Here is a 27,082-nt window from a genome sequence, read left to right on the forward strand (position 1 = left end):
TTCTTATCTACTGGGTTGATCAGGGGCCATAAATGTTGATGTGTATCACGTGCTGAATTTCATTGTCATGATCCAAAGTCCATTCTGTTGCAACAACATGCAGCAACTTCAACTGTCGAAGGACAGAAAAGAATTGCTCATCTCAAGGATTTCAAGATTTGGACTCAGTAAGTAAAAGCTAAAGAAAACATCATTGGCAAGTAGGCCTATATAAAACGTATCGCTAACATTAGTAAAAAACAAAACAAAACAGTAGCTACATTGATGCAATCAAAATGTTTTTTTGTTTGTTTGTTTTGGTTTCTTTTTGTTAAACGTCTTGCTTCTGTGTTTAGACTACTGAATATTTAATTAGTGAAAATACAACAACATACAACTAACCTCCTTTTTTTAATTGTACAGTGGTGCCTTGAGATACGAGTGACCTGACTTTTCGACATATGAGCCATGGTTCTGCGGAATTTTTGTTTTGACTTAAGTTGCGAGCAAAAATTTAAGATACTGGTACTTGTTAATTACGCCACAGCGCAAGTAAATAACAGTGACCGGTTCTGGAACTAACCGACTTTTAATTACTTTAAAAGGGGGCATTTTGAGTGGACTGGACGGACGCTATTTTATATCTGTTAAATCTTGGTCCGTTAAATCAAAGCTCCCGTCTACAAGACTATATATACAGTATCCTGTGTATTAGAAACAACTGCATAGCTTTGCCTTGAATCTGTTTAGCTTAATGCTAACAAACACTGGAACATTGCATAGACGGGCTAATGAATAGCATCTATGTCATGGTGTTATAATCCTTTAAAGCCCGTATCTCATTGAACGGCAAAAGTGTGCCAGTGTTGTATACACACACATATATATATATATATATATATATATATATATATATATATATATATATATATATACAGTATACACACACACACACACACACACACACACACTGTTTAATTCTTTACATTCTACTTAATTATGTAATTACTGCATGTATTCATAAAGCTTAATATTACAGAGTCCACTGTAACTAATGGCATTTAAATCTCCATCTCAGGACACTACTGTATATTACTTTTACACAACAGTTCAGAGTATACACTTTTAAATTAACAAACATCACTAATATAAATTGCTGACAAATTATGCAGCAATCATTGCATTAAGCAAAACTGTTTTCATAAAAAAAGGTTTAGACTTGAAAAATAAACTAATGTGTCTCCTTCCCACAGGCACTCAACTGAGCATGTCTAATTCTCACCTGTACCAGCGGTGATCAGGGGTCACGAGATGGTTAAAAGTGTCATGGTTGCCTACGCCCTGTGGGCAGGGGGTGGTCTGTTTGGCCTTCACCATTTATATTTAGGGAGGGACAGCCATGCTCTGTTATGGATGCTAACCCTGGGAGGTTTCGGCATCGGCTGGATCCGAGAGTTCATACGTATTCCAACGTATGTGGGCGAGGCCAATCAAGACGCCGAGACGGAGAAGAAAACATCCTCCAACATGCTCACTCCACCCGTAAACCCAGTTCGAGTCGCTGGCCAGGTGTGTGTTGGCATCTACTTTGGCACTGCGGCACTGATTGGACTGAGCTCCCTCAATTTCTTCTACATGATTGTTCTGCCTTTATGTGTGGGTGCAGGGGTGCATCTGGTGTCCACTGTTGGCCAACAGACCTCTGATCTCCAAAAAACGCTCACAGCTAGTCTCATAACCTCCCCGATATTCTATGGCAGCACTTTATCCCCTCTGCCCATTAGCCTGGCAGCCAGTGTCGCTGCCACGCAGCATCGCAAGTACAAAAAAACACCGGCAACAGGGAGCACACAGGAACTTGGTAGGACAAAAATATTTCCTCATTTTAAATCATTGCTGTAATGTTTATGTTTAATTTGTTTTGCACTTTTAGGTCCACGACTTTGCAGGCTGGGTCTTGCTTGGCTGGCCTTCTCTGCTCCATTGGCATATTGTGTCTTCCATAATACCACTGCCACATTGTATTATGTGTCTGACTGTGTGGCAGCACTGCTGGATATCTTTTGGTTCCTCCCTTGGCTCAGAAGTGTGGTGGAGTACATTCTTTTAATGCCATATCGATTCATGTGTGTCTTGACTGGAGGAGGCTATTATGAAGAGGCCTGGAAGAAGATGCTGGAAATACTCCTCAAAGACTACACTGAGCGGGAAAAAGAGGCGCTGAAGGTGGGTTATTATAGCATTGCTTTAGGAAAGGTTATACTGTACTGAAAAATCTCTTTGTAGGGCAATTAATATTCATACATATTGTTCCTACGGTCAATTGTTGTGATATTATTAGCTGTTTTTGTCATTATACAATGGAACCATGACCGTTAAGCAAAATCTATTTCAATGCATCGGTTGGCTTCCTAGATTTTCTAACTTCAAAATATTATTTTAAATCTTTATTGTCATATATGTATGTTTCAGATTTTATCAATGGGAGAACAGGCTTCTCTTGAAGAGATAACTCGTGGCTTTCGGGAGCTTGCCAAGACTTGGCACCCAGACCACAACCCCAGCAAGGACGCTGAGGCCACATTTGTGAAGATCCACGAAGCGTATGAGGTTCTTCTACGGCGCCACAAGCCCGGCCGCTTCAGATAGTTCCTGAGCGTGACAGCCTGGCCTCAATAACTTGAGTAAAAAAATGAGTCAGCTTGCCATTCTTACAGGACACTCTTTAACTTGTCAAACAATATTATATTGCAGTCTGAATTGTCATTTGGTTGTCTTGAGCTGTCATTTGGAATAGGAACTAATTCAATCAATTCAAACAGCTTTGCACAGGCAATGTAGATACTCAATATACTAAAAGCAACCACGTCTCATTCCTTCTCATTCAATTTCTTAATAAGGCCTGCAACATATTAAAACATTTCACTTGCAGTTGCATTAGTGCCTTTGCATTAGTGACTTGTCCAGTGGGTCTTTTGAGAAAACAGTAGTTTGCTGCCCTCTTGTGGCGCTCTACTTATATCCACCCTTGGACTATTTTATTCCACCAATGTCTGACAGTACTGAATAATTGTATGCATTGCTGTGTTCTATCTTGTCTTATCTGCAATCTATTATTACAGGTGCAACGCTTTGTATTTTTTTTAATGTTGGAATGAATATTAGTATGATGTATTAGTTTATGATGTAGTACTACTAATAAAATAAAGCCAGAAAAACATCAATCATAAACAAAAAAGCCAATCAGCAGTAAAATAATCAGACTCTCCGAGAGTGTTTGTCATGATATTAAGGGCTACTAATCAATTTGCATCCACATATTATGCGAATCGATGCATTCGGCAATCTGCAGCCCGGAAGTTGTTTGGGGTTCTCAGGTAAAAAAAAAATAAAAAAATCCAAGCGATGCTGCTGTCGCTTTGAAAACAAACCGCTATCCAGACATAAGGAGGGAAAGAAGGAGCGGTGACCAGGTGAGGAGGCGCTTTGTGAACGAATTTTGGCGTTCGCTTACACTAGAAAAGCCTCCATCGACTATTATTTGCAAGTAATTTTTTTTCCGCGGGAGTTGAACGCGGGTGAATGCCATTCGTCGTGTGTTCTGCTGCCATAGCAACGGCGCGCGTGAAACATTGAAGAAACATTGCATGGCAGCGCTATGTGCTCGATGCTGGATGACAGCCGCACGCGTGCATGGGGCCGTACAATGTGAATCATGTGACACGCCGTCGTTTTTTGCCGCGTCCAGTCGCGGTGTTTGTCGCCATACGTAACAACGCAACGCACGGAGTGGCTCAAACAAGTGGCCGAATATGTATGCGGAGGCCAGGTAGTTATTCGGGAATATAAACCGCACGGTCCCCTCCCGCCGATATGAACGATTGTCAGTCAAGAGTCGGCGCTGGAGTGCGTCCCCCCCACCCCCCACCCTGCCGTGCCCTGGTGTGACTGGCGCGTCTGCATCCGCGCCTGTTGCTCGTCAAGCGGCCAGAGGCGGCATATTCACGTTCCTTTTTTCTTTTTTTTTTTTTTAAATCCGCCTCGCACCACCGCAGCCCTACGTTTATTTGTGGACAGGGTGCGGCGTTTTCCATCGCCGTAAATTATGATAACACTACCTCACATAATATAACGACATTTCCAACAAGGTTGAAAACATTCAAGAAATATTGTCAAAATAAGTTGAAAGGAATTTTCCATGTTTGGTTAGATTTGTTACCAAATGTGCTTGGTTAAACTTGGTTCATACAGATTCTGATCCATTTCTGTCAAATTGGAAATACAGGGTGTCCATAAAGTCTCTTTACCATTTCAAAAATTTATTAAAAATGCAATTGATTAGATATTTTATTTAGATTTGTTCTATTGTATTCAGCGTTTATTAAAGTTTTTTTTTTTTACCTCTTTTAATACACTTCTACATGGGCACCATTAGTTGCACGAAGCACATCAAGACGGTACTCGATTTCTTGCCATGTTCGCTGTAGCATAGCCTCATGAATTGTGGCAAAGGCATCAGTAATCCTTTGCTTAAGGTCAGTAATGATAAACACTGTGTGCGTTTTTTTAAACACTGAATACAATAGAACAAATCTGAATAAAATATCTAATCAATTGCATTTTTAATACATTTTTTAAATGGTAAAGAGATTTTATGGACACCCTGTACAACACTCACATAATAATGGGAACGCAATCATTATCACAAGTTGATCACACTTCTGATATGGAACTGCTCAGCTAGGTAAGTTTAATTGTATAGCACGTATAAGGCAAATAAATAAATGAATAAAATAGAACGGTCACAAGAAAGATTAAACACAAAGACAAAAATCAAGATAAAATACCAACACAACAGCAAAAAAAAAAAAAAGATGAAATGAAATGATGAAATGAAAGTAAGGTCACAAAACGCATGGATTAGGAAATGAAAACAAGATGGGGAAAACAAGATATATGTAGACTTGTGAAAAAGACGGGGGTGCTGGGCGGGGCATCGATATCAACACCCACCCCCTTCCCCAACAAAAAACAAACAAATTCAGATGTGTTTGTAGCATGTACTATGTCGCCAAGGGGCATCCTACTGGGATTAAGGGTCCATAAATTTAGCGAAAGGTCTGTTCCCTCACAACCTCGTTGAATGGCATGAAAACCGCCACTGTGAAAAAGTAGAAATGAACAATATAATTTTCAAATACTGACAGTTTGAGCAGCTCTAAGGTGTTCGAGGAGCAAGGCCATTTAGAGCTTTGAAATTGTAAGCTTTACAATCTATTCCTTGACTCACAAGCTAGCCCGTGTAGAGATTTTATTACCAATGTGGTGTGGTCCAGTTTCCTAATACTAGCAATAACTCCAGCAGCAGCATTCTGAATCTTGACCTATGTTGCAATGGTCGATTTGTGCCATTAAACAATGCCTTTTTTTCTTCCATTGTGTAGATGCAGGCATCTGGTGAAAGTATGAATGCTGATAACTGCAATGGATGCTCTCATGCATCAGGTAATGTCTTTATATAAGAATGTAAACACGCAGTCCATTATGTGCACAGACAGCAGACTTACTTTATTGTCTCCTTCAGGCAATGGCCAAGAGTCATCAACAGAGCAGGACTTTTACGGCCCAAACAATCAACAGTCCTTAACTCGTTGCTCCTTTGCGGGTTAGTTTTCAACTTTCCCACACAGGCTGTTTTGATTAGAAAGATCAATTTTATTTTCCCTTCCCAGAAAACTCCATCAAGGTGGAGGTGTGCAGTGAAGATAAATCACCACAGCCAAACGACAGAGGGCCTGTTGGAGATAGAAGTGGGGATGAGAGAATAGAGCTGATCGAAGAAGGGAGCGCAGACCATGCTGGGCTTGAACAAGGAAATCTTTACGGTGAGTCGGCAGTTTCCAAAAGTGCTTCGCCTGGAACCATCCGACTTCCAAGTGGAAAGCTCCAATGCGATGTGTGCGGGATCATCTGCATTGGACCCAATGTGCTGATGGTGCACAAGCGCAGCCATACAGGTGACGAGATCCTAGCCAAACAGTTAGCGATTATGATGAAAAGGAGATTTGGGTCTGAGGGTTTTCACGCCTCCGTGTGTTTGTTGTTAGGCGAGAGGCCTTTCCAGTGTAACCAGTGTGGAGCTTCCTTCACCCAAAAAGGCAACTTGCTACGTCACATCAAGTTGCATTCTGGAGAAAAACCTTTCAAATGCCCCATTTGCAACTATGCTTGCCGGAGGAGGGACGCCCTCGCTGGACATCTACGTACTCATGCAGGTAAATGGGGGAGAAATAGCTGTGTGGACATTGTAAAGACAGACAAATACAACAGCTGTAGAAACATAAAGATACTGAAATGTTCGCTTTCGATAGACACTGTGACTGCAGATAAATATGAATTTTTCGACATGCTTATTTTTGTGTTCATGGTTTGCAATAGTGTCGTACTGCACTGCATTATAACCGAGAGCTACTTCTGATATTTAGAATTTTATTTTAGATATCTAACCTATAAGATCTATATATTTATCTACTGGAGATAATCAAATCTTTAACATCTTAATAGTATTTTCGTGAATGTATTGTTATTGTTGCGCAGTTTATTATTTTATTTTACTAGGGTGACATTTATGATCTGTCTCGGGACTGCAGATGAAAAATAGCCTTTTGGCTAATTCTGGCATATTTACTGAAATTTTTATTAATAAGTACTGTCCCTGATACAAATCAATCAATCAAAACATTTGACACAGTTTATAATACGATGTGGAGAAATTAACATGTCAAATTTCAGAGTATTTCAATGAATGTTCGGAAATTGAGCATTATTTAGAAAGGCAGAATTTCTGCTTTTTCCTCATTTTAATAACAAACAATATGCTGATTAGCAAACAGTAAATGGTAGACGATGGTTATTATTCACTAGAATTTACTGCAAAGAACACAACAAAATATGAAAGTTAGCCATTTGTGAACACAGGAAATTTGCTTCCAAATTATCAACACTTAAACATGTGTTCTCATTTTTTTATTTTCAGAGCAAGGCTTCTTACGAACTGGATTTGGGGAATTTATGTCACTTTGCAGTATACAACTATAATGTATGCGATGGCAGGTTAAACACTAATTGTTTGTAAATGGGGGAATTCATTTATACACATTTTAAATGATGAAAAACAATCAGTAAGATAACTTAAATTTAATCTAATCTATTTTGATTTTATCTTGAGGCAGTCACTGAAATAATTTTAATTTTTCCAAAATAATACCCTTGACTTGGGACTTCATAATTGCAGTTTCTTCGCCACTGGGTGGAAAGCCTTTCAAGTGCATCTACTGTAGTCGCAGCTACAAACAACAGAGCACATTGGAAGATCATTTTGACCGTTGCCACAGTTTTCTCAAGAGCCAGGACCAGAAAGCAGCAGCCAACTCAAAGACAGTACAGCAGGGTAAGACATAACAACCATAAAATCCCTCTGCGGTAGTTAGTGTACGATGTAAATTCATTCTATTAGTCATGGATGTTTGTGCAAAGACAGTCGTTATGCTTTTGGTTTGCAGATGATCAGTTTTTAAGTATGGAGACAGTGGCTAAACCCACCCTCGACATGTCCAATGAGAAACCACAATTTGTGGATAGGTTAGCTGTTAGTATCACCAAGCGCAAGAGGTCAACGCCACAGAAGTTTCTCGGTAAGTTTTCTTTTTTCCTTCCAAACAGTCAATATTTGTGCAGTGCCCTTTTAAATATGTATCAGATATCATGCAATTATATTTGGAGCAATTCCAGTTCCATCACCATTGAAGCAACTTTAATTTTGCTGGCAATGTTTTATAACAAACTGCTGTAGCTACAAGTATAAGAAGTTAATCTGCCTAACAATATACAGTATCTGCGATACGCTTTTCAAACACTCTCAAATTTAATGACCAAGAATAAGCAGGCATCATAAATATCTCATTCTTAATCGCCGTGCATTGTTTCAGTGTTTTGTAGTGCCCCGTCCGATAGTGGTGCAGTTGTCTGCAACTACTAAATCATTGGTTTTAAAGCCGCTTATTCTGCAGCTATTCCTTAATCTGCAAAATGGGGATGCGCACAGTGGCTTCATTACTGTAAAAAAAAAAAAAAACACTCACAAAATCTGTCTGAAAGCTGATAGACCTTGACCATAGAAGAAGAATAAAGATCTGTGAAATGGATACTTAGAGCCCTGACCGTACGACTCTGCTCTGTATGTGACAATAGCTGTGCCATGGCCAGTATTTGAGATGATTTGGAAATTATATAATAAAGATGCTAATAACAATGTGTTCAATTAATTGACTTTTGCAATGGTTCAGAGGGTCCCAATTTTTTTTCCAGACAAAAATGAAACAAAAAATAAAATAGAAGCCATTCTTTTGAAACGATGATGATAGTTCAAATTGACTGACAATTTAATGAATGACTAAAATGAAAACAACACTTCCGAAAACTCACAAAATCCAATCAGAAGAATTAATTGAATGCGGGTTGTAGAAAAGAAGCACTCAGAAACGGTTATAGCCTTTACATTCATTGTGCAACTGTAACATTAATCTCAGGTGAAATATGCACTTTTTTTAAAATGTAGGGTAAAACTAAGTTTTAAGACGGCATATTATTGTCAGTTCAACATAGTTCATTAAAACAAAGTTGAATAAAGACACTGTTGTTGTGTTAAATGTGTCCTTGCGTGTTAAACTACAGTTACAAATAGGTGTGTTATAATTTTCTGTATAAAAGCTGAAATGTATGCTGAACGAAAACATCGACTAAATTTGCTCTTTATTTTGTCGACTAAAATTGCTCTTTATTTTCCTCAACTAAAATTGGATTAAAACTAAAATACAACCAGATGACTAAATTATGACCCAAACTTTAATGAATTAATTAATTAACTAAAACAAAATTAAAATTTCTTGTCAAAATTAACACCGGTTATATTTATGAATGAAATACGACATTCACTAGCACAAGTCGGTTGAGCTCGGAATCTCTCTGCCTGCACTTTAATCAAATTGACCAACATCACATTACACTACCTGTGCCAATAGTTAGACGTGGTTCAAGCAGGTGTTATTCTACTTTCAGCCACCAAATTGTCAGGCGCATATCAAAAGGAAATGCCTTCGGTCCTCTGGAATGCCCATCATAGCGCAGAGAGAGGAACCAAATTTACAAACAAGCACATCAAGGCTTGCGTTGGCACAAAAATTAGGATACTCCAGTTTTTACGCTCAAGTGCGGCTGCGCTGCCAGCCAATATAGAGCCCATTGCGAAAAACAGTCCACTGACTATTACTGGTATTTGGTGTTCCCAGCTGAAAAGCACATCCATCTTGACCTGCTTGAAGTCCCTTGTGACTTGTCCTCTGGTTCTGAGAGGGAAGGGGATCATCTGAACCCCCAGCCAGCAGAAAACTCCACTGGTTTGAGTGGGACACCTCTGCAAAATTCCAGGAGCAAACGAGGGAACGGTGTGCTTCATCCGGCCTTCTCATCTGAGCTGCACACAATTATGGGCTCCACTAACAGCAATGTGCCTCCTCCAGGAGCCCCGGGTGTACTCTCAATGATGCCTCTTGGCCTGTCTGGTCAAGAAGCAGGTGAAGGGTGCGAAGGTCACCCTTCAGTTCATAGCCACACAACCTCACCCAATGGATGTCCCGACTCGACAGACACCGAGAGCACAGCAGAAGACCTCAGCACAAGGGCCGCAGTCCACACACGTACCTCCAACAACAACCAGCACCTCCACTACCAAACCCTAGCACTGCCCTACAGCCTTTCCGCCTCCAGCCTTGGCCAGGCTAAAGAGATGGACTCAGAGTGGGACAGAATGTGTCCTTCACCTGCCACTCCAGTTAAGAAGAGCACTGGCTCACCAAGCCCTTCCAGGGAGAAAGTGCAGGTGTTGGACAGGGACGGCCAGCCCATGCGCTATTTCCACTGCCGCCACTGCCGCATCCTCTTCCTGGATCACGTTATGTTCACCATCCACATGGGATGTCATGGCTTCCACCAGCCCTTTGAGTGCAACATCTGCGGCCACTGCAGCCGGGACCGCTACGAGTTTTCCTCGCACATGAGTCGAGGAGAGCACCAACTGGCCTAAAAGGAGAGCGGGAAGGGGTGAGAGGAGTGGCTGGAAATTTTGTGGGCTCATGTTTGCTCTGCACCAGATCATGCTTTAAATCCCCAGTGTAAAATTAAGAATTTGTCGTTGTATTATCTACAACCGGGTTTACATGCTGGCTGTTTTGTCATTCCGAGATTTGGTCAGACGTTTACATATGCCACTACATTATTTAGAACATTAATTTTTCAGATATGTGATGCACAAATCAATGTAAAATTACAAGATTGGGGTCAGTTGTCTATTTAGCACAGTAGTTGTAATCGATTTGCACTTTTATTAAAGCGACAGCTTGATAATAACAAACGTTCCCGTCGTCTCAGACCAGCTCTGATTGATTGATATTAACGATATCACTGTGCATTTACATCAAGACAGAATGAATGCATGATTTCCAATCAGATTGGAAAAAAAGGAATACACCACCCCTGTGAATCCAAATTAAATCCCATTCGGTTTATTACGATTCAGGTGTTTATATGAAGCAATTTCTTTCGGTTTGGGCATTTAATGTCATTCTAATCGGAATACAAGGCTCCATGTAAACCCGGTTTATTCAACTGAAGCGGACGCGTCACGCGGGTGAAGAATCTTCCAAGAGCAGCGTTTAAAAGTTTACTGTGGAAAATTATGTATCATGATTGATTGCACTCGCCTATTGAATCATCTGGCAAAATGTGATTTTGCTTTAAAAGTGCCTTCTTGGAGGATTTCCTCCAAACTAAAAAAAAAAAGAAAAAAAAGAAAAAGAATGAAGGGAACAGGTGCTGAGCAATCTTGACTAGCCACCTTCTCCTTGATTTAAGTTGCTCCATGAAATGGTTGTGTGCACAAGTAGGAAAAGAAGGCCCCGTTGTTTACATTTGAAGAATTGTGTTTGGTGTGTCTAAGTACGCACTAAGAGCTCTGTTTAGTGGTGCAGGAGGGCATTTAGTTAGTGAGGTGTGTGGGCTTCATGTGCACTGAAAGTGTTGTGCCTCTGGAATTGGGGTGAGCTTTTTGTCATAGGATAAAAGCTGTAAAAGACTGCCTTAACTCTAACTTGTTTACAGTGTTTAAAGTCAGAAACTGGGTCCGGAACCAGTTAGACTGCGGGGATTCCCTAAAACAAAGCGAAACTGTGACGGTACAGTAGCTTGTGTAGGATTTTGGATCTTAAAGTGAGCCTTGAAATACTGGTGCAGATCAGACCATGAGCCATGAGGTTTACAAGGAACACCCTGACCAAGCTAGCCCGGGGGTGCTTCTAAATCTACAGGACTGCACCTGTAGACTCCCTGCTTGTATATGACAAGTCTTTGCCCAAGCACTTGATGGCTTTACTTTGTTGTGCTCTTTCTCTTGCACTGAAATAACTGCTGAATCCTCACAACGATGGTCATATAATTTGCCTTTCTCAGATTCCCATCACGTTGCACAAGTTATTACACTCAAGTTTGCTTCAGTTTTATGACTGAGGATTGACTATAATTTCAGATAAAGCTCTTATGTTATGGCACTTGAGGCGGAGAGTACGGAGATCCTAATTGGCATCGAGGTAATTGTATTAAAGTAAAACTTGGGTTATGTTGAGTTTCACTTGCAGTAGTCTATCCATTAGTGTTGCTTGTTTCAGCCTTGGTGTATTTAATCAGCTATATTCCAAATCTTATCCAGCATATTCCTCATGTGGATGAGAGATGTTACCTCCTGCTTCTTTCTAGCACCCGAATACCTTATTGCTACAGTACAGTGACCTTTCTGTTCATGTTGATTTTGCAAACACGAATGAGACCAAAATCAGTATTCTCGACTTGCTATTGTGGGTTTGCTGCTTAAATAGTTGAACTTCTTTTTTTTTTTTAATGCAGAATGTAATGAGATGGTTTGACCAAAAAAAGAAAAAAAAGAAAAAGAAGCTAAAATGGAGAAATGTGTGTGAAACGAAACACAGCATGTGTGCTTGTCACTACCCTGCTTTCACCTGAATTGTGAACAGTTTTTTCAAGTGTGAAGTTAAGTGAAAAACGAGGCATGGGTGTGTCTCCTTGCGTGGAGTCCGTTGTTGCTTTATGATATTTTGTGAGTGATATTTCATGACAAAAACAATTTACCTCAAAGTTCAACATGTTTAACTGCCTCATCACTTCAAAAAGTCCTGTTGCTTTCTGAGATGTTTCTGCAGTTGCAAATGTGTTGCCCTCGCTATTCTGCAAACTTTTTACTGTTAATAAAGTTAGGTTTATTGTTAAAGTGATTGTGATTGCTTTCCTCATGCATGGATTTTATATTCACTGGGAAAAAGCTGGTAGTAATTAAATAACTTTAACAATCGTTGCTAGTGAAGCAAAACCAAATATAGTGAAGAATTATACCCAGTGTGCATTCTTTTTCCACATCAAAGTTCAGATGTATCAAGAGTGAAATGACCTGGAAATGGGTGGTGCCTCATGCCAACTTCATGACTGGCGTGCTGATCCTTCGGCTACACTGGGAGGTCATACTTGGAAGCTGTTAACAATAAATAAACGTGATCAATTAACACTGATGAACAATCCTCACCTCTGCAATTGCACAACTCATTTGCGTGCCTTCACTTCCGTGTCTCTAATTTACTCTCTGCTAGGTTATTCTTAGTTCCATTTGATTCATTGTTTCGGTTTTAGTTTCTGATCATGCAAAGAAGGGAATCTTAAGTGCAGAGCCTATTTAAATATGTTTTTTGTATTAAAATGAAAAAAAAATGGAAAGGGAGGGGTCGGGTACTAATCACGTACACTCAGTTGTACATTGGTTGAAATGTAGCAAAGACATGTGCTTGTGTTCATGTGTACAGTACACACAGATTCCCCCCGACTGGATGTTTTTTATTTTGTTTTTTACGTATGCTGTGTTTCAGTAGTAAAGCCACAGAAGTCTTTGTTGTATGAGCCGCTGGTCAGAAACTCCTGTTGGCGCTCCATTTAACTCATCCATCCATTTTCTGTTGCGGGTGAGCTGGAGGCTGTTAAAGCTAACTTTGGGTGAGAGGTGGCCAGTCCAGGGTAATAAATCTATACCCCGTCCCACTTTGGTAAGGGTTAGCATTAAGAAATATGAAAGGATGGATGGATATTTTTATTTTTATTAAAAAGAATTACGATAAAAATGACATGCTTGGGGCACATGCTCAAACCACATATGTTACACTAGTGCAGAGGTGGGCAATCTCGGTCCTCGAGGGCCGGAGTCCTGCAGGTTTTGGAGGTTTCTCACTTCCAACACAAGCTGATTCCAATCAGCAGGATCGTTATCAGGCTTATGCAGAGCTTGCTGATGAGCTGATCATATATCAGCTGTGTTGGAGAAGGGCAACATGCAAAACTGCAGGACTCCGGCCCTCGATGCCCACCTCTGCACTAGTGGGTTAAAGGAAATCAGAGGCTAACTTTAACCTTGTTTGATTTGTTTATTTGTTTACAGCTGTGACAAAGTTGGTGCCTTGGCAGTTAAAAGCAGAAGCTGATTCAAACAATCTCCATCTAGAACGATTCAATGCTAAAAGGGAAGCTGTGAGAAAAAACATGGGTTGGCAAACAGTATTCAAACGACATGTTGATGCAATTTAACAAAGGAAGGAAATTTTAAGTTGGCACAAATCCTTGGAATTATCATCAATTTGACGCCATGCTTCGCCCACATTAGCTGTAAATGTATTTGTTTATATATTAGTTATGCTTAAAGTTCCAACGTTATTTGTTTTTTGCTCTGTTTTACATGGCTTCCATTACATTACATTGCCTCAAGTCAACTCATGGTGCTTGACTGTTTAATTCTGCTGTGTAGTTGATGAACACGATAGCAGTAAAAAAATAAAAAATTCTGAAATTAAATGTAAAATAAGTTGGAGTAATATGTAAAATACACCGATTCTGCTTCCCGATGAGCTAACCAAGAAGATGGATAAAGTTTGTGTTAAACTATCTTTACCAAGGACAGTATTCATTAAAATGTCTAGTTCAAAACTGATAACTTTATTAGTGTCCACACTGCCCATAATTAGGACGACTACGAAGTAATGCTATCTACAACAAATGAAAGGAGCACATTCCTACTACTACACAGCTTTTGTGACTGTGACACAAGAGGGACGGAAAAAGGTTTGAGGAAGAAATTTTCTTAAAAGGTATGTAAAATGTTTGCTAATGCTGAGTTGAATTATCTTTGAGTAATTTAACATAATGTCTAGCCTCCTAGCTAACGTCAGCTTGGGCAGTTGTGTTTCCGGGTCAAAAGAACATGTCCATGTCTGTGCTATTAAGATGAGCAACAGAAAAGTCCATTAACACATAGTCCCTCAATTGTCATGTCTGAATTGCCACCAAATATATTTAAATTAATTTACCTGTTGAGATGTAAATTAGGGCAGGGTAGCGATAAACACGTATCATCGTCTTGCTCTGGTTTACGAGCGTCATGCTGTAAGTCAACCAGGTTCAAATCCCGTCCTTGCCTTGTGTTGTAGCTAGTTCTACTAGTATAATATTTTCGGGTTCCTCTCCTTGTATGTACAACTTTTGGTCAACTTTATGTGTAGTGCCTGCTTTTGACCACTAGATGACAATCAAGTCAAGTTTACACAGCTCTTTGAACAACTCCTTTCTCATTGAAGGACACTAGTATAAACTGTCAATTTATCAAAAACAAAATCCTGCCTTCGTTTCTTTTCAGCTTTGTACTGAAGCATACTTAACTAGCGTTTCTAACATTTTTTAAATGACATTTAAGACTTTTTGACACCATGCCAACAGTGGGTTATAGTGCAAATCTGTACAGTTCAATAATAATAATAACGATAATAATAATAATAACAATAATAGACACTTACAAACTGCCTTTAAGTACAGTAGAAATATATTGGTGCTTTGTTACTTCCCCAAACTGCTTATTAACAGTTGACTCATGTAGTGCGTTTCCACCACATTTGCACAGTTTCCCACAGTAACATGTACCTGTTGGTCTCTGAAGGGTCATGGGGAAATCTCGAAATAGTTATCGTTCAAATCGTGGATATGGTGTTTGTATGTGTACTGTATTTGAAAAACAGTTATATTACTTACCCTCTGGTTGATAGACATTAAGTCTTGTCATCTTTTTGACATTTCTTTAAAATAATGATGTAAGAAAATAATGCTTGACAGACGTTTGGTGGTACAACTACTTCAAGGCTGTATCATCCTACCAATTATGCATTGCTGCAAATGTAGAGAACATTTGTTTATTGAATCAAATTGTGTTGCCAGTCCAAGTAGTGCTCTCTAATGAGCCATGTGTTTAAGTTTGCACTGCAGTGTACATTTAAATTGGCTAAATGTGCGCATTTGAACATTTGTGGCCTCAGCAATGTATATTAAACCAAGATGAAAATTCAGGGGCCGGACAAGAATGAACTTTTTATTTTATTTTTTCAATGGTGCAGTGTGTATTGAAACACAGCTGGCAGAGCTTTTAGCATCTCTGTGGCTCTGGAAGCCATTAGCGATAAAAGCCTGTGTGTGTCTATTACACAAGACAAAAGCGGGTGGGAGAAAGCAGTGTACATTTGACAATGTGACACCAAGAAAATATGCGTGTTTTAGTGATTGGGAGAATGCAAGAATGGCGTAGTTGTGTTATGCAAGCCATTCCCGGCATGCGTGCACTTGGGAAGATGTGTGGCTCCTGTGGTTGCTTGTCCCCTGTCACTGCATGGCCTTAAAAGAGGACTTGCCAGAAGAAATGTCTTCTTTACTGTCTTTGGCTGCCAGATGGGGTGGATAATGGATGGGACCCACTGCTGCAGGAAGCATGCGTGCAGCCACATGCAAGCACACACAAACATGCTCAGCTTGGCCATTTGAGGTCAAGGATGCCCATGTTGTTGATGTGGGACATGGTGCGCACACACTGTGACACACATGGTAAGTAATGTCACCCGGTGCTAGTGGCGTGGGTTCGCTTCCCACACGTTTGTTCATGTGAGTGTGTGAGTGAGAGTGAGTGGATGTGTGTCTGTATGTCTGAATCTATCTATCTATCCATATCCATCTATCCATCTATCATCTATCTATCTATCTATCTATCTGTCTGTCTGTCTGTCTGTCTGTCTGTCTAGTAGGGCTGTGAATCTTTGACTGTCTCACGATTCGATTCCGATTTTTGGGCCTGCGATTCGATTCAGAATCGATTATCGATTCAGAACGATTTTAGGTTAAAAATATTTGATTGACAATGATTTCTGTTTCAATTTATAGATATGCAAAGAATTGTCTTGATCTACTAAAGTCTGACTGGCTAATGCTAATTAGCGCGCTACTCGTGGCACTTTTATCACTCAAAATAACGACTATTCATACAAAACCCTTCAGGAATGTATACAAAGAAGCATCTTAACATCCTACATTGCAAAAAAAAAAAAAAAAACTTTTATTGGAATAACTTGATCATGACTTGAACTTAACAGTGTATCAGAACGAGCGGAACCACACTGCCCCAAAGTGGCCAAATCGTGTACAACATGAACAGTGCTCCCAATAAAGGCACACACAAACAAGGGCAAGACAGTATACAATAATTAAAATAAAATTGATTTTGGGACATTTAAAATCGACTCTGAATCATACTAAATGAGAATCGTGATTCTTATGAGAATATATTTTTTCGCACACCCCTACTATCTAGCTATCTAGCTATATATAATCCATCTATTCAATCTCTGTCTGTCCAGCCACTTATCCAGTCATCCATCATCTAGCTCTACCATCTCAAGTTTAGCACACAAGGGCTCTAATGTTTCAGTAAGTCACTTTGAGTGAGTCCATTTTGGGCGTACTGATGCATCGCTGAGGTGCTAAATTGCGGAATAGGTGCGTTCCTTGTGAACGTGCGAGTGTAGTTGTGCATCTACGAGCTGAAGAACCAGTGACACAAGAATGTGTCATAGTTCCTGCAAGCCACTCGGCTCCCAAAGTGCTGCATATAAACATTCCTCCACTGCTGTGTCAGTGCTGAGCCTTCGCCCACTCCTCCTGTAAAACACAGCTCTTAATTAAAACCAAAAAATCTTTTTGTTCCCTGCATTGTTCAACAGTTTAGGGATCATGGTTTGGTGCTGTGTTGTTGACTCAAGTAAGGCATGTTGTGGTCCTGGCCTTGTCAACAACATGGGCCAGCTACAAATCAAATGATGGAGATCGGTTATGTAGACACGACACACACAAAAATACATGTCAATTCTCTCCCACTTTCACGACACGGCTTGTTCTCAAACTCGCGCCACGGGGGCACCGAGTCAGACCACAGACATCGTACGGATTGCTCAACGTGCTTGAGTGCTCCATCCACATTCCGAGTCTGATTCACTCTGTGTGCAAACCCTCACAATGGAAAAGCTGCGGTCTGACAGTGTCTGGAAGTTTGCAGACAGCAATAGCGGTGGAGTGGGCTTACATCCCTTCTCAATCGGCGCTCTTTTCCCCTCTTGCTTGGCCCGGCCACACTTGGAGCGGTTGAAGCCAAATGGACGGGTGCACGGATTGTGTGGTGCTCTTGAAGCTGGAGCGTAAATGCCCCCTGAGTGGCGACGCTCCCTCTCCTGTGTGGTCGCTTGTGGCAGGTCGCCGGATGATGAAGTGATGGAGATGTTAGGAGGCCACGGCCATTGTGATGCTGCGCGGCTCTCACTCTGGAACTGCCATCTGCCCAAAAGGTCAGTTGCTAGGGGACCATTCTACTGGACTGGGTCTGCCTTGCAGCTGCTGCCTCCACGTACACGCACGCCCACACACACACGAACAGAGGAAGACGACGCGCACATCAAGTATGTACACACATTTATTTTGGATATACAGTACATGTATCTGTTCTATCTAATTTTATGGATTTATGTCTGTTATTTATCTATGTATCCACCTATCTTCCCCATCGGTACCTACATCTATGCATCATACATCCTTTCAATCATTCACTCACTCATCCATCCATCCATCCATCCACCAATCTCATTCAACCATGCATCCATCCACCCTTCATACAGCTGTCAATCCATTATCCATCTGATATCTGTTTAAACATTTATTCCAGCAGTCCACACAGCCACCGCTTGTCCACCCATTTATCCTCACACTCATCCATCTCTCATCCATCCACTGATAACTCATCCATCCAGGAATCCATCCATTCTTTTTTTCCTCTGGAGAGCTCAGTATTGTTCATTCGGTAATTTTAGCGATTTGACATGTCATCATCATTGCTCTCTCTTTTTTTTTTGTATGTGGGTGAGTGTGTGTGCGTGCGTGCGAGTTTGTGTGTGTATTCATTAGTTCACTCAAAACCTATTAAAAAAATCCCAAACCGTTCACCTAAACCGAACACTTCCAGCCAGAGTCGTGAGGCCGTCAGGAGACCCGAGGAAGGACCAAAGAAAGGAAAGGGAAATCCAGCACCGATCAGACACCACCCACCAGGCCACCAACCAGAGTCCTTCACCAACCCCAGAGACATCTGGGGAATCCGTCCTTCCTACCCACCCACCAAACCACCTGTTGACCAATCTGTTATCCAACCATCCATCCATCCATCAAGCTGTTCACCCATCCATCCATCCACCCATCCGTTCATCCATCAATTCACACACCCACCCATCCACCAATCTGTCATCCATCCATCCATCCAATTAACGTATCTTCTGTCATTTAATGGCTCCAGACAATTCCTCCATTAATACTCGGGTGTCAGTCATATCAAAAGCCTGATCCATGACCAAAATGTGATTTCACTTTCTACCCGTTTTTGCCGCCACTGTCTTTCACATCCACGTTGAGCTCCGAACAGGCCACCGTTCAGTGAAGCGACCCAAACCAAATTCTGCATTCTCTCAATTCGTACGCCCTTTAAATTGGAGGTTACTCCACCCAATAGGCAAACAGGCTTCCGTGATTCAGAGAGGGATTTTTTATGTGAAACTGCTGTGCTGTATCATCAGCTGTGAGTCATAAACACCTTTAGATATAAAAGTGTCACACTCAATGGCTGGAACTCTGTCACTTCCTAAGTCCACTTATTTTCATTAATTCAAACCAAAAGCAGCATTTTTGGGGAGCATTTCTTCATTTGTTTTTTTTTGCCTACTCACGCGCTGATCCCCGGCCCGCACTTCCCCTCTGGTCGTCCAGTGACAGTTTTGTTGTTTTGGACGCCGGCCGTCTCACCACGACTGCCTGCTCGCCGCCTGGCAGGCCCGTGTGTCAAAGGTGGCTGCAGTAGAACAGACTGTGGGAACAGCCGGTTAGCCTCCACTGGTCCCCTGCTCCCCAACCAGAGGGGCAGCCATCAATCCAGCTCTCCCCCTGCCTCTGTACACACACTGCAGCACAAACACACAAATGCTCAACCAAACACACACACGCACACAAAAAGCCGACAACGCTCACACCCTCTCCCAATAATCCTCGGAAGCAATTTCATCTCGACTCGGGTGGCGGCCCATTGTCGCCAGCCCCTTCAATCTTTCCTTATTAACTCTCGCTTTGTCCCGCATCCGAGCTTCTGGACTCATCTCTCCTGCATTCCGATCGGAGCTGCTCCCAGCACTCCCGGGCAACCTCCATCCGCTAATCCCAACGCCTCCCCCACCCCGAGGAACTCTCACTTGTTTTGTTTTTTTCCCTTAAACCTGCCGATCACCTACTCACACAGTAAGGTAGGGGCATTAGCTCCATTGGCTTTCTGAAGGCTTGAGTGTAAAGGCGGGGTGGGTGAAGTAGGAGGCGGCCACAAAGTGACTCCAGCCCAGACAATTAGAACAATGAGCCGGGCCTGTAGGGTGCTAACTCGCTGCGTCACGCCTGGACGGTGGGGTATTTTGTCAGTTTAATGAATTGTCCATCAGGCCAGGGCCGCATCGCAGGCTGCGCACGGAGAGGCCAGCAGGGACCCAGACACTAAGTCGGTATTTATTACACTGCCTTTGTCACTAATTGAGCTAATTATCACTGACTCCTTAGCACTCCCACAGGCATCGCCCCAGCGCCCCCACACACCCTCCTACACTCTCTCACCCTCCGACTCTCATGCCTGCCATTTGAACTCTTCTTTCTTAAAATCCCCCCATCTTTCTTATTACAAACACCATCTTGAGAAATAGTCATATCAAATATGTCATATCAAAACCAATTATGTCTATATTTGTGATGCTCTCACCTGTAGCCATATACAGAATCTAAACTATTTATGTGCACTTCTTCACAAAACAACCACTTGTTCTGTTATGCATGTGACCCTGTGTCTGCTCCTTGCTGTGAAGGAGAAAGTGCTACGCTTTCCAAAATCATGTGGTTATGCTCAACTAAAGTAAAAACAATTCTTGTTAACTGGAAAAATAAACAAACTCTGAATATCAGCCAATGGTCTAACCTCCTCATAAATCACATTTTAATGGAAAAAATATCTGCCTCAAATAAAAGCCAAATATCAAAATTTATAGAAACATGGTCTACGTATATAGAATTTTTTAACCTAATTCTGGTTACTTAATTCTGTCTGTTAGCGAGAGCCACTACATCGTGATAACTTACATTGATGTTTCTGCATTTGGCAATTTATTATTATATTATATTATTAGTATGGGATTTTTTTTTAATGGGCTTTAGGTGAACTGATGAATACACACACGCTCGCTCGCACGCACGCACACACACACGCACATACACATACTCACCCACATCCCAAAAAAAAAAAAATATATATATATATATATATATATGTGTGTGTATATGTATGTATATATATGTATATATATTTAAAAAAAAAAAAACATTTATTAATTTTTTTTAATTTATTTGTTTTTTTAAAAAAAGAAGAGCAATGATGATGTCAAATCGAATGAACAATACTGAGCTCTAAGGAAAAAAAAAGAAAAAAAATCATGTGGTTAATCGCCTTGCCAAGGGTTGGAGGGAACTCTTGCTTCACGCCATTGTTATTATTTTGATTTCTGCACAAAAATGAAGTAAAAAAAAAAAGATTAATTTCAATGCCGTAAAAGCCGGTGCTCAACGGGGTTACGGTGTATGTGGCTGGATAAGATGGGCCTTTTTCAGTGGAGAGCACAGATGCAAGGATGTTTTGTGAGCTTCGCTGCTGATAATAGGATTAAGCTCAGGACACCCAGGGATGGACTTAGATGCTCACTTGGTTGAGCATTAAAGAAAAAAAAAAGACGACAACAAAAAAACACCAAAACGTAATTTGGACACATTCAGGACTTACTTGAAAAATATAGACTTTATTGTTCTATCATACAATACAAAAACAACTGCCAGCTATCACTTGTATTCCCTAAAGAGCATAGCTTCTCACATCTTGCTATCGCAGTATAAAAACCCTTCGAAATAAATATTTTTATATTTACACTGATAAAAACAGGCGTGTATTCAGTGCATGGCAAAATACAATAAGTGGTAATGTCTTCGTAAAAGTTCTGTCTCAACTACATTACTCAAGTAAATAATCACAATAATACAAAATAATGAAAGTAATGACATTTTGTCCAGCATTGACAGGTGCAGAAACATCATTCAGCAATGACTTTGTTATAAATATATTCATATATTTTGATATTTACAACATTTTGGTTCTCTTAGCTGATGCACAGTATGATGTGGGATCAATTCTTCAAAACAAAACACCTCTCAGTCCTTGTGGTTTTAATCTGGTCTGCTTTGTTTTTTTTGTGGCTATTTGGCAGTTTAAACATGCTGAGATTATGCAGGGTCACATTTATTTTAAAATTTTCAGCGTGTTCCAACTACGTCCTGTTATTGCATTATTCTCAGTGTAGCCATAATACATTCGAATCACTTTGCCTTCATAAGATTTGGTCAGGTTCTGTTTTCCTTGGCGCTTACCTGGCCCAGTCATTCAGTATTTGGACCACGTTGCGGGCCGATCAGATCAGAGTTGAGGAGTAAGTGCTACTCCATATGAAATCTAAATAGGACAGGCCGATATGGTTGAGGAATTTTAAATTTGGATGCAGCCATTTAAGTAAAATAACTGAAACATTTGCGGAAAAAACACTTTTCACAACCCTTTGAGTACATGTAAACATGTAAAGTACTGTCTAGTTTTTAACGGACTAACAATATTAACCCGCCACCCCTTTTCTCTTTTTGAACATTTTTGAGTATTAAATGCAAGAAGCAAGCATATTAAGTCTTCCATACCCTGTTTGTACGTTTGTGCTTTTGTCCAATGATTGAATTTTTGGGTTGATAAAGTTCCCTGTCAGTTTACCCCTAGCATCCACCCGTGTACAGTTTTTGTGACTTTCTCTGCCAGCTACTTCACTTCTAACAAGTTCTGCGTCTCACAGGCCTAACTAAACACCCTCCGCCACCCCCATTTATCAAAGACACTGGTGTAATGTTCGAGTACTAGTGCAGTTCAGGCAGCTGACGTGACAGCACCAGTGGAACGTGCAGTTGCACCGCTCCGTGACACTCTCGGCCCGGCTTTCAAATCCACGTCCACAACATAGCAGCTCACATCCATCCAGACCTGGAGAAGAGCTGTTGCAAGTTCTACCCAAAGTTCCCAAAGTGCCAGTTTTGCCATTGTACGTGCAGAAGTTTGGCGATTTCTCAAAATAGACCAAGTCCATGGCGGAGGGGGGTTTGTGAGCTGGGTTTTCTGGTTCCAGGTGGCGCGGGTCTGCTCTGTGGGACGCGCGATTGCTGCCTTTGTTGGCGTAAATGACCCGGGATGCCCCATCGAAGCGGTCCTTGAGGAAGTCTCCCACGTTGCGGAAGCTCGGGAGGCGCATCCAACAGGTCCGCACGGTGCAGGAGCCTGACATGCCGTGACACTTGCACTCCTGACGCATTTCTGTGGACACCGTCTGCAATGAGAGGAAACCAAAGTCACGATTGGCAGGAAGCCTCCCCACAAGAAACCCTTTGACCATTTCCATCCATACCATTCTGCCGGCCTGGTTATTGTGCAGGTTGGTGAGGTAGCGCAGATCTCGCCCTCTCTCACTGGAGTCCACAAATTCACGAGTGAACATCCGGCCGAAATCGACGTTGTCGCTGCAGCCCCCCCAATGCCAATCTGGCCCGCCGGGACCTCTGCGCCGGTAATCGCATGTGCACGATTCAATGGCCCCTTCTGAGCATGATCGAGCCACCGCATGAGTCACGCCCGCGCTGGTGATAGCAAACACGAAGGCTGTCTCTCTGCAACCTGAAGAAACAACAGCAAGACTTCATTGGAAAAGCCTACTTCGACCACATGCACACAGGAAAGCCTGACCTGAGATTCAAACCCAGAACCCTCATTGTGCTAACCATAGGATCACTTTGCTCCCATCCAAATCCCTTTCATCAGTGAAATATTTCATAAAAGGGCCATATTAATATGAACAAGGGATTCTGTTTCATCCACCCCAAACTCTTCCAAAGATCGCCAGGAGGGAACTCACCACGGTTGACAATCTTGCCAAATATCGCCGGGCTGTGGGTGGTCGGGCAGTTCCAGCGGCGGTTGCGGAACTGCCACTTGCATTCTTTTATGGCTGTGTGCAGTCCAGCAGTGATGGCGTGCAAGATGCCAGGATTCTGCCGAATCAGTCGACGCTGCCGACGACTCAGTAGGGCCAGGCTCGGGTCCAGGACCAACTGCACATTCTTGGAGTTGGTGAGAAGGTTCGATGAGGAAGCTACGTTGACAATGCCCCTGGCGCAAAGATAAAGACAACTCAAATCAAGTGTCAAACTGAGCATCAGAATTATCATACATGAGGTTTCTCTCAGCTCATTCAGTGCCATTGACGGCTATAGACGTCAAAAGTCCATTTGAACTGATATTTTGCTTTCAGGTGAAATTTTAGGACAAACATAAAATACAATATAACGTTTCTAGTTGAACTTAATACAAATGTTCTCCGTTTCAATCATTTTCCACAACTTCATGTTTATCAATGAGCTTAATCGGCAAAACTCACAACAGGTCCTTGATCAAGGAAAAATGTCTTGGACATCCAATTTGATGCCTTTCTGTGACTCTTCTAGTCTTCAGAGATATCGAAAATCCAGGTCCCGAAAGTAAAAAAACCCTGGCACAGTTTAGTGCTTCTACTCAACCTGCTCGGTAAGCAAATGTGGCAAAAACCAAACTGTAGCAGGGATTTACTTTCTGGATCTGGATTTCCCATCTCTACCAGTCTCTCAGTATCTCTGTGGAACCCTGCCGATGACACTGTGTGACACTCTAAGCCAGGGATGGGCAAAACTCGGTCCTCCGGGGCCGGAATCGTGCAGGTTTTGGATGTTTCCCCTCTCCAGCACAGCTGATACATGATAAGCTCATCAGCAAGCGCTACATAAGCCTGTTAACGATGGAGAGTTTGTCCACATGTCCGCACCATTTCGGAGCTTGAAACTGATCACTTTTATAACCGGGCTCATTCCTCATTAAGCATAAAATTTATACATATATTTAAGGCAAGTTGTAAAATGTCTGAAGTCCTCTTGTTTATGTTTAACAAATTGAAAACATCATAAATCATGCTGTTTCTACTAAATATTGGCTATATGGCGGCCTCGCGGCTTCAAAAGTCTTGGCCTATCGGCTATCCAGTAATATATTCCGATCAGTGGTTCCTCTTTTTTGCTGATTCTTCTTCTATGCTTTCTGTTAACTCCCTGTGGCTGCGCTACAGCGCCACTCCAGACTTGGCATATACATTACAGCCGTTAAACGTCCTCAGCGTTTTCTTTTGGACACTCGCATGTCTTGAAACGTTTCTGTCTGTACAAGATTTTTTGAGGAACGAAGCCGGTTTTGCTTCCGTGTGAAACAGGGCCTTATAGTTCCCTGCTATCGTTCATTCCTTATTAGGTCATTGTTTTGTCGCTTCTGGTTTCATGTTTGTTACTGCCACAATCCGAGTCATGTCAAGTCTTAGTCAGTTTTTTTAGCCTGTTATTTTGTACTTTTAGTATTATAGTACCTCATTTGCCTTTTTGTTATTTTTAAATTAATTCAAAATCAATTGTTTTGTTTTTTTTGGCGAAATCTGCATCACCTTTTGCATCCCTTATGACTACTACACTTCCCTGCACTTGGGTTCTCATTCCTACCACAATGTAATGCCAAAACGTGACAAATTTCACACATTGATATTATGTACTCAATATTCAATACTCTTGGAATGAATATATATATATATATATATATATATATATTAGGGGTGTGAATTGCCTAGTAGCTTGCGATTCGATCTGTATAACGATTCATAGGTCACGATTCGATTCGATACCGATTAATCCCGATGCAAATCTATAAGTCAATTATTGTGATTTTTTTTTTTACTCAAATTTAAAAAAATACTAATCAATAAACTTGTACATGTACACTGTAAGATTTGTATGAAAATGTACTTAAGGCTTATAAACTGTGGTCCACCGTATTTAACAAACAAACCAATCAAATTTTAAGGCTTAATGTTCCATTTATATAGCATTCTTCCATGCTTAAAGTGTGAACCCTAACTCTAATTAAGACATTTTGTTAAATATTTCCATCAAAAATGGAACTTTAAAATCGATTTGGCTGCATATTGAATTGATACGAGAATTGTGCGCTGTAATATCGCGAAATATTGCCAAATCGATTTTTTTAACACCCCCTATATATATATATATATATATATATATATATGTACTATTTTGTTCATGTTTTTCCCTTTTCATTTTGACTCATTTTGCCTATGTCTTACATCACATTTGTAGGCAATATAAGAAAATGACCTAGTATTATATTTCTTTATTTTTTTTAATTTTATTTTTTAAAGGAGAGTGTTTGCTGTTTTGAAGCCTCATGTGTTTCTGGAATGTCAGCTGTCATTTTATTGATTCTAGAACTTAATGTTTTTTTGTGCATAAAAACAGCAGGACCGCTTCCAAAATGGTTTAAATCTTTTTTTTTCAAAAGCTGCCCAACCCACAATTAATGAACATTGAAACAGGCACATAAAAAAAAATCTTTGAAAAGAAAACTCAAACTTAACCTCAAAGCATATTTTGTGTCAAAATACTGTTTATCTGATGAGCCGGATAACAAAGTCTTCTTGTGGGATTTTTCTTCTGGGATTTGATCTACCAATTTAACATAAACGTTTTTTTAATGTCAGAATGTGAGACGAAAACGACATCATTATAGATGCAATAATGTCAGTAAATTCTCAGATTTAATAATAAGTGAACTAGTTTAGATATCACATGGAGGAGTTTGTAAACATGGTTTAATTTAGTAAATGGTGCCAAAACTAACACGTTATTGGAGCCTGCAATAAAACGCTGCAGCTCGGGGTCTTCCCTTGCTCAAACCACCGTCAAATTACTTTCTTTCTTTTCCTTTTTTTTCCCCCCGTCCACGCACAGAACTATAAAGTGGACATGCACTCACCACCAGCGGCCACTGTTGTTGACTGCCCCAGTGCCGGAGAGCGACGACACCAGCAGGATGCACGCTGCTTTAACCCCCAGCAGAAGCGCCAAACTCCTCATCGCGCTCTCGCTCACCTTGGAAAAATATTTTTTTTTTCCCCCCCCACCACTCCATTATATTGCACACAGCATAATGATGCAAATTAAAACAGATCTTATCTGCACCTTTCTGCAAGGTGCATCAACTCACCCGTCCAAAAGTGAATTGAGTGCGAGCTGTCGAGAGGAGACAGATTTGCAGGGTGATGTTGAAGTGTCCACGCATGCGAGGATGCTGCACTCCTCCTCACTGTGTCCCTCCGAGTGATGCTCTGCGCGGTGCATGGAACGCGTGGGACAGTCCCGCAGACTTGATCCCCTCGGCGGTGACAGCAGATAGGCAACACATTCTTCTCTTATTGAGTGCTACGAGGGGGAATAAAAAAGGGATTTGCCG

The 27,082-nt window shown here is 41.1% G+C and overlaps 3 protein-coding genes across 5 annotated transcripts; 2 read left to right on the plus strand and 1 right to left on the minus strand.

The window, feature by feature from the left end:
* Window positions 1-110: 110 nt before the first annotated feature.
* dnajc22 (DnaJ (Hsp40) homolog, subfamily C, member 22) lies at window positions 111-3,007 on the plus strand. The gene is made up of 4 exons (XM_077585148.1): window positions 111-167; window positions 1,233-1,840; window positions 1,913-2,205; window positions 2,452-3,007. The coding sequence occupies exons 2-4, from the start codon at window positions 1,291-1,293 to the stop codon at window positions 2,626-2,628; spliced, it is 1,020 nt and encodes a 339-aa protein (XP_077441274.1). The 5' UTR covers window positions 111-167; window positions 1,233-1,290; the 3' UTR covers window positions 2,629-3,007.
* Window positions 3,008-3,387: 380 nt separating this feature from the next.
* Window positions 3,388-12,250, plus strand: ikzf4 (IKAROS family zinc finger 4). 2 transcript variants are annotated; one of them, XM_077583009.1, is made up of 8 exons: window positions 3,388-3,452; window positions 5,424-5,484; window positions 5,564-5,644; window positions 5,712-5,996; window positions 6,087-6,254; window positions 7,274-7,429; window positions 7,542-7,673; window positions 9,327-12,250. In XM_077583009.1, the coding sequence occupies exons 2-8, from the start codon at window positions 5,424-5,426 to the stop codon at window positions 10,118-10,120; spliced, it is 1,677 nt and encodes a 558-aa protein (XP_077439135.1). In that variant the 5' UTR covers window positions 3,388-3,452; the 3' UTR covers window positions 10,121-12,250. The 2 variants fall into 2 exon arrangements, with proteins under 2 accessions (XP_077439135.1, XP_077439134.1); XM_077583008.1 differs by having other exon boundaries at window positions 5,712-6,254.
* A 9,278-nt stretch (window positions 12,251-21,528) lies between these two features.
* Window positions 21,529-27,036, minus strand: wnt1 (wingless-type MMTV integration site family, member 1). 2 transcript variants are annotated; one of them, XM_077583011.1, is made up of 5 exons: window positions 26,837-27,036; window positions 26,606-26,721; window positions 23,619-23,872; window positions 23,115-23,380; window positions 21,529-23,036 (listed from the first exon to the last, which is right to left on the minus strand). In XM_077583011.1, exons 1-5 carry the CDS (start codon window positions 26,909-26,911, stop codon window positions 22,545-22,547), a joined length of 1,203 nt encoding a protein of 400 aa, XP_077439137.1. In that variant the 5' UTR covers window positions 26,912-27,036; the 3' UTR covers window positions 21,529-22,544. The 2 variants fall into 2 exon arrangements, with proteins under 2 accessions (XP_077439137.1, XP_077439138.1); XM_077583012.1 differs by having other exon boundaries at window positions 26,606-26,962.
* Between the last annotated feature and the right edge of the window lie 46 nt (window positions 27,037-27,082).

This window comes from Vanacampus margaritifer, chromosome 1 (assembly GCF_051991255.1).
Source record: "Vanacampus margaritifer isolate UIUO_Vmar chromosome 1, RoL_Vmar_1.0, whole genome shotgun sequence".
Lineage (NCBI taxonomy): Eukaryota > Metazoa > Chordata > Actinopteri > Syngnathiformes > Syngnathidae > Vanacampus > Vanacampus margaritifer.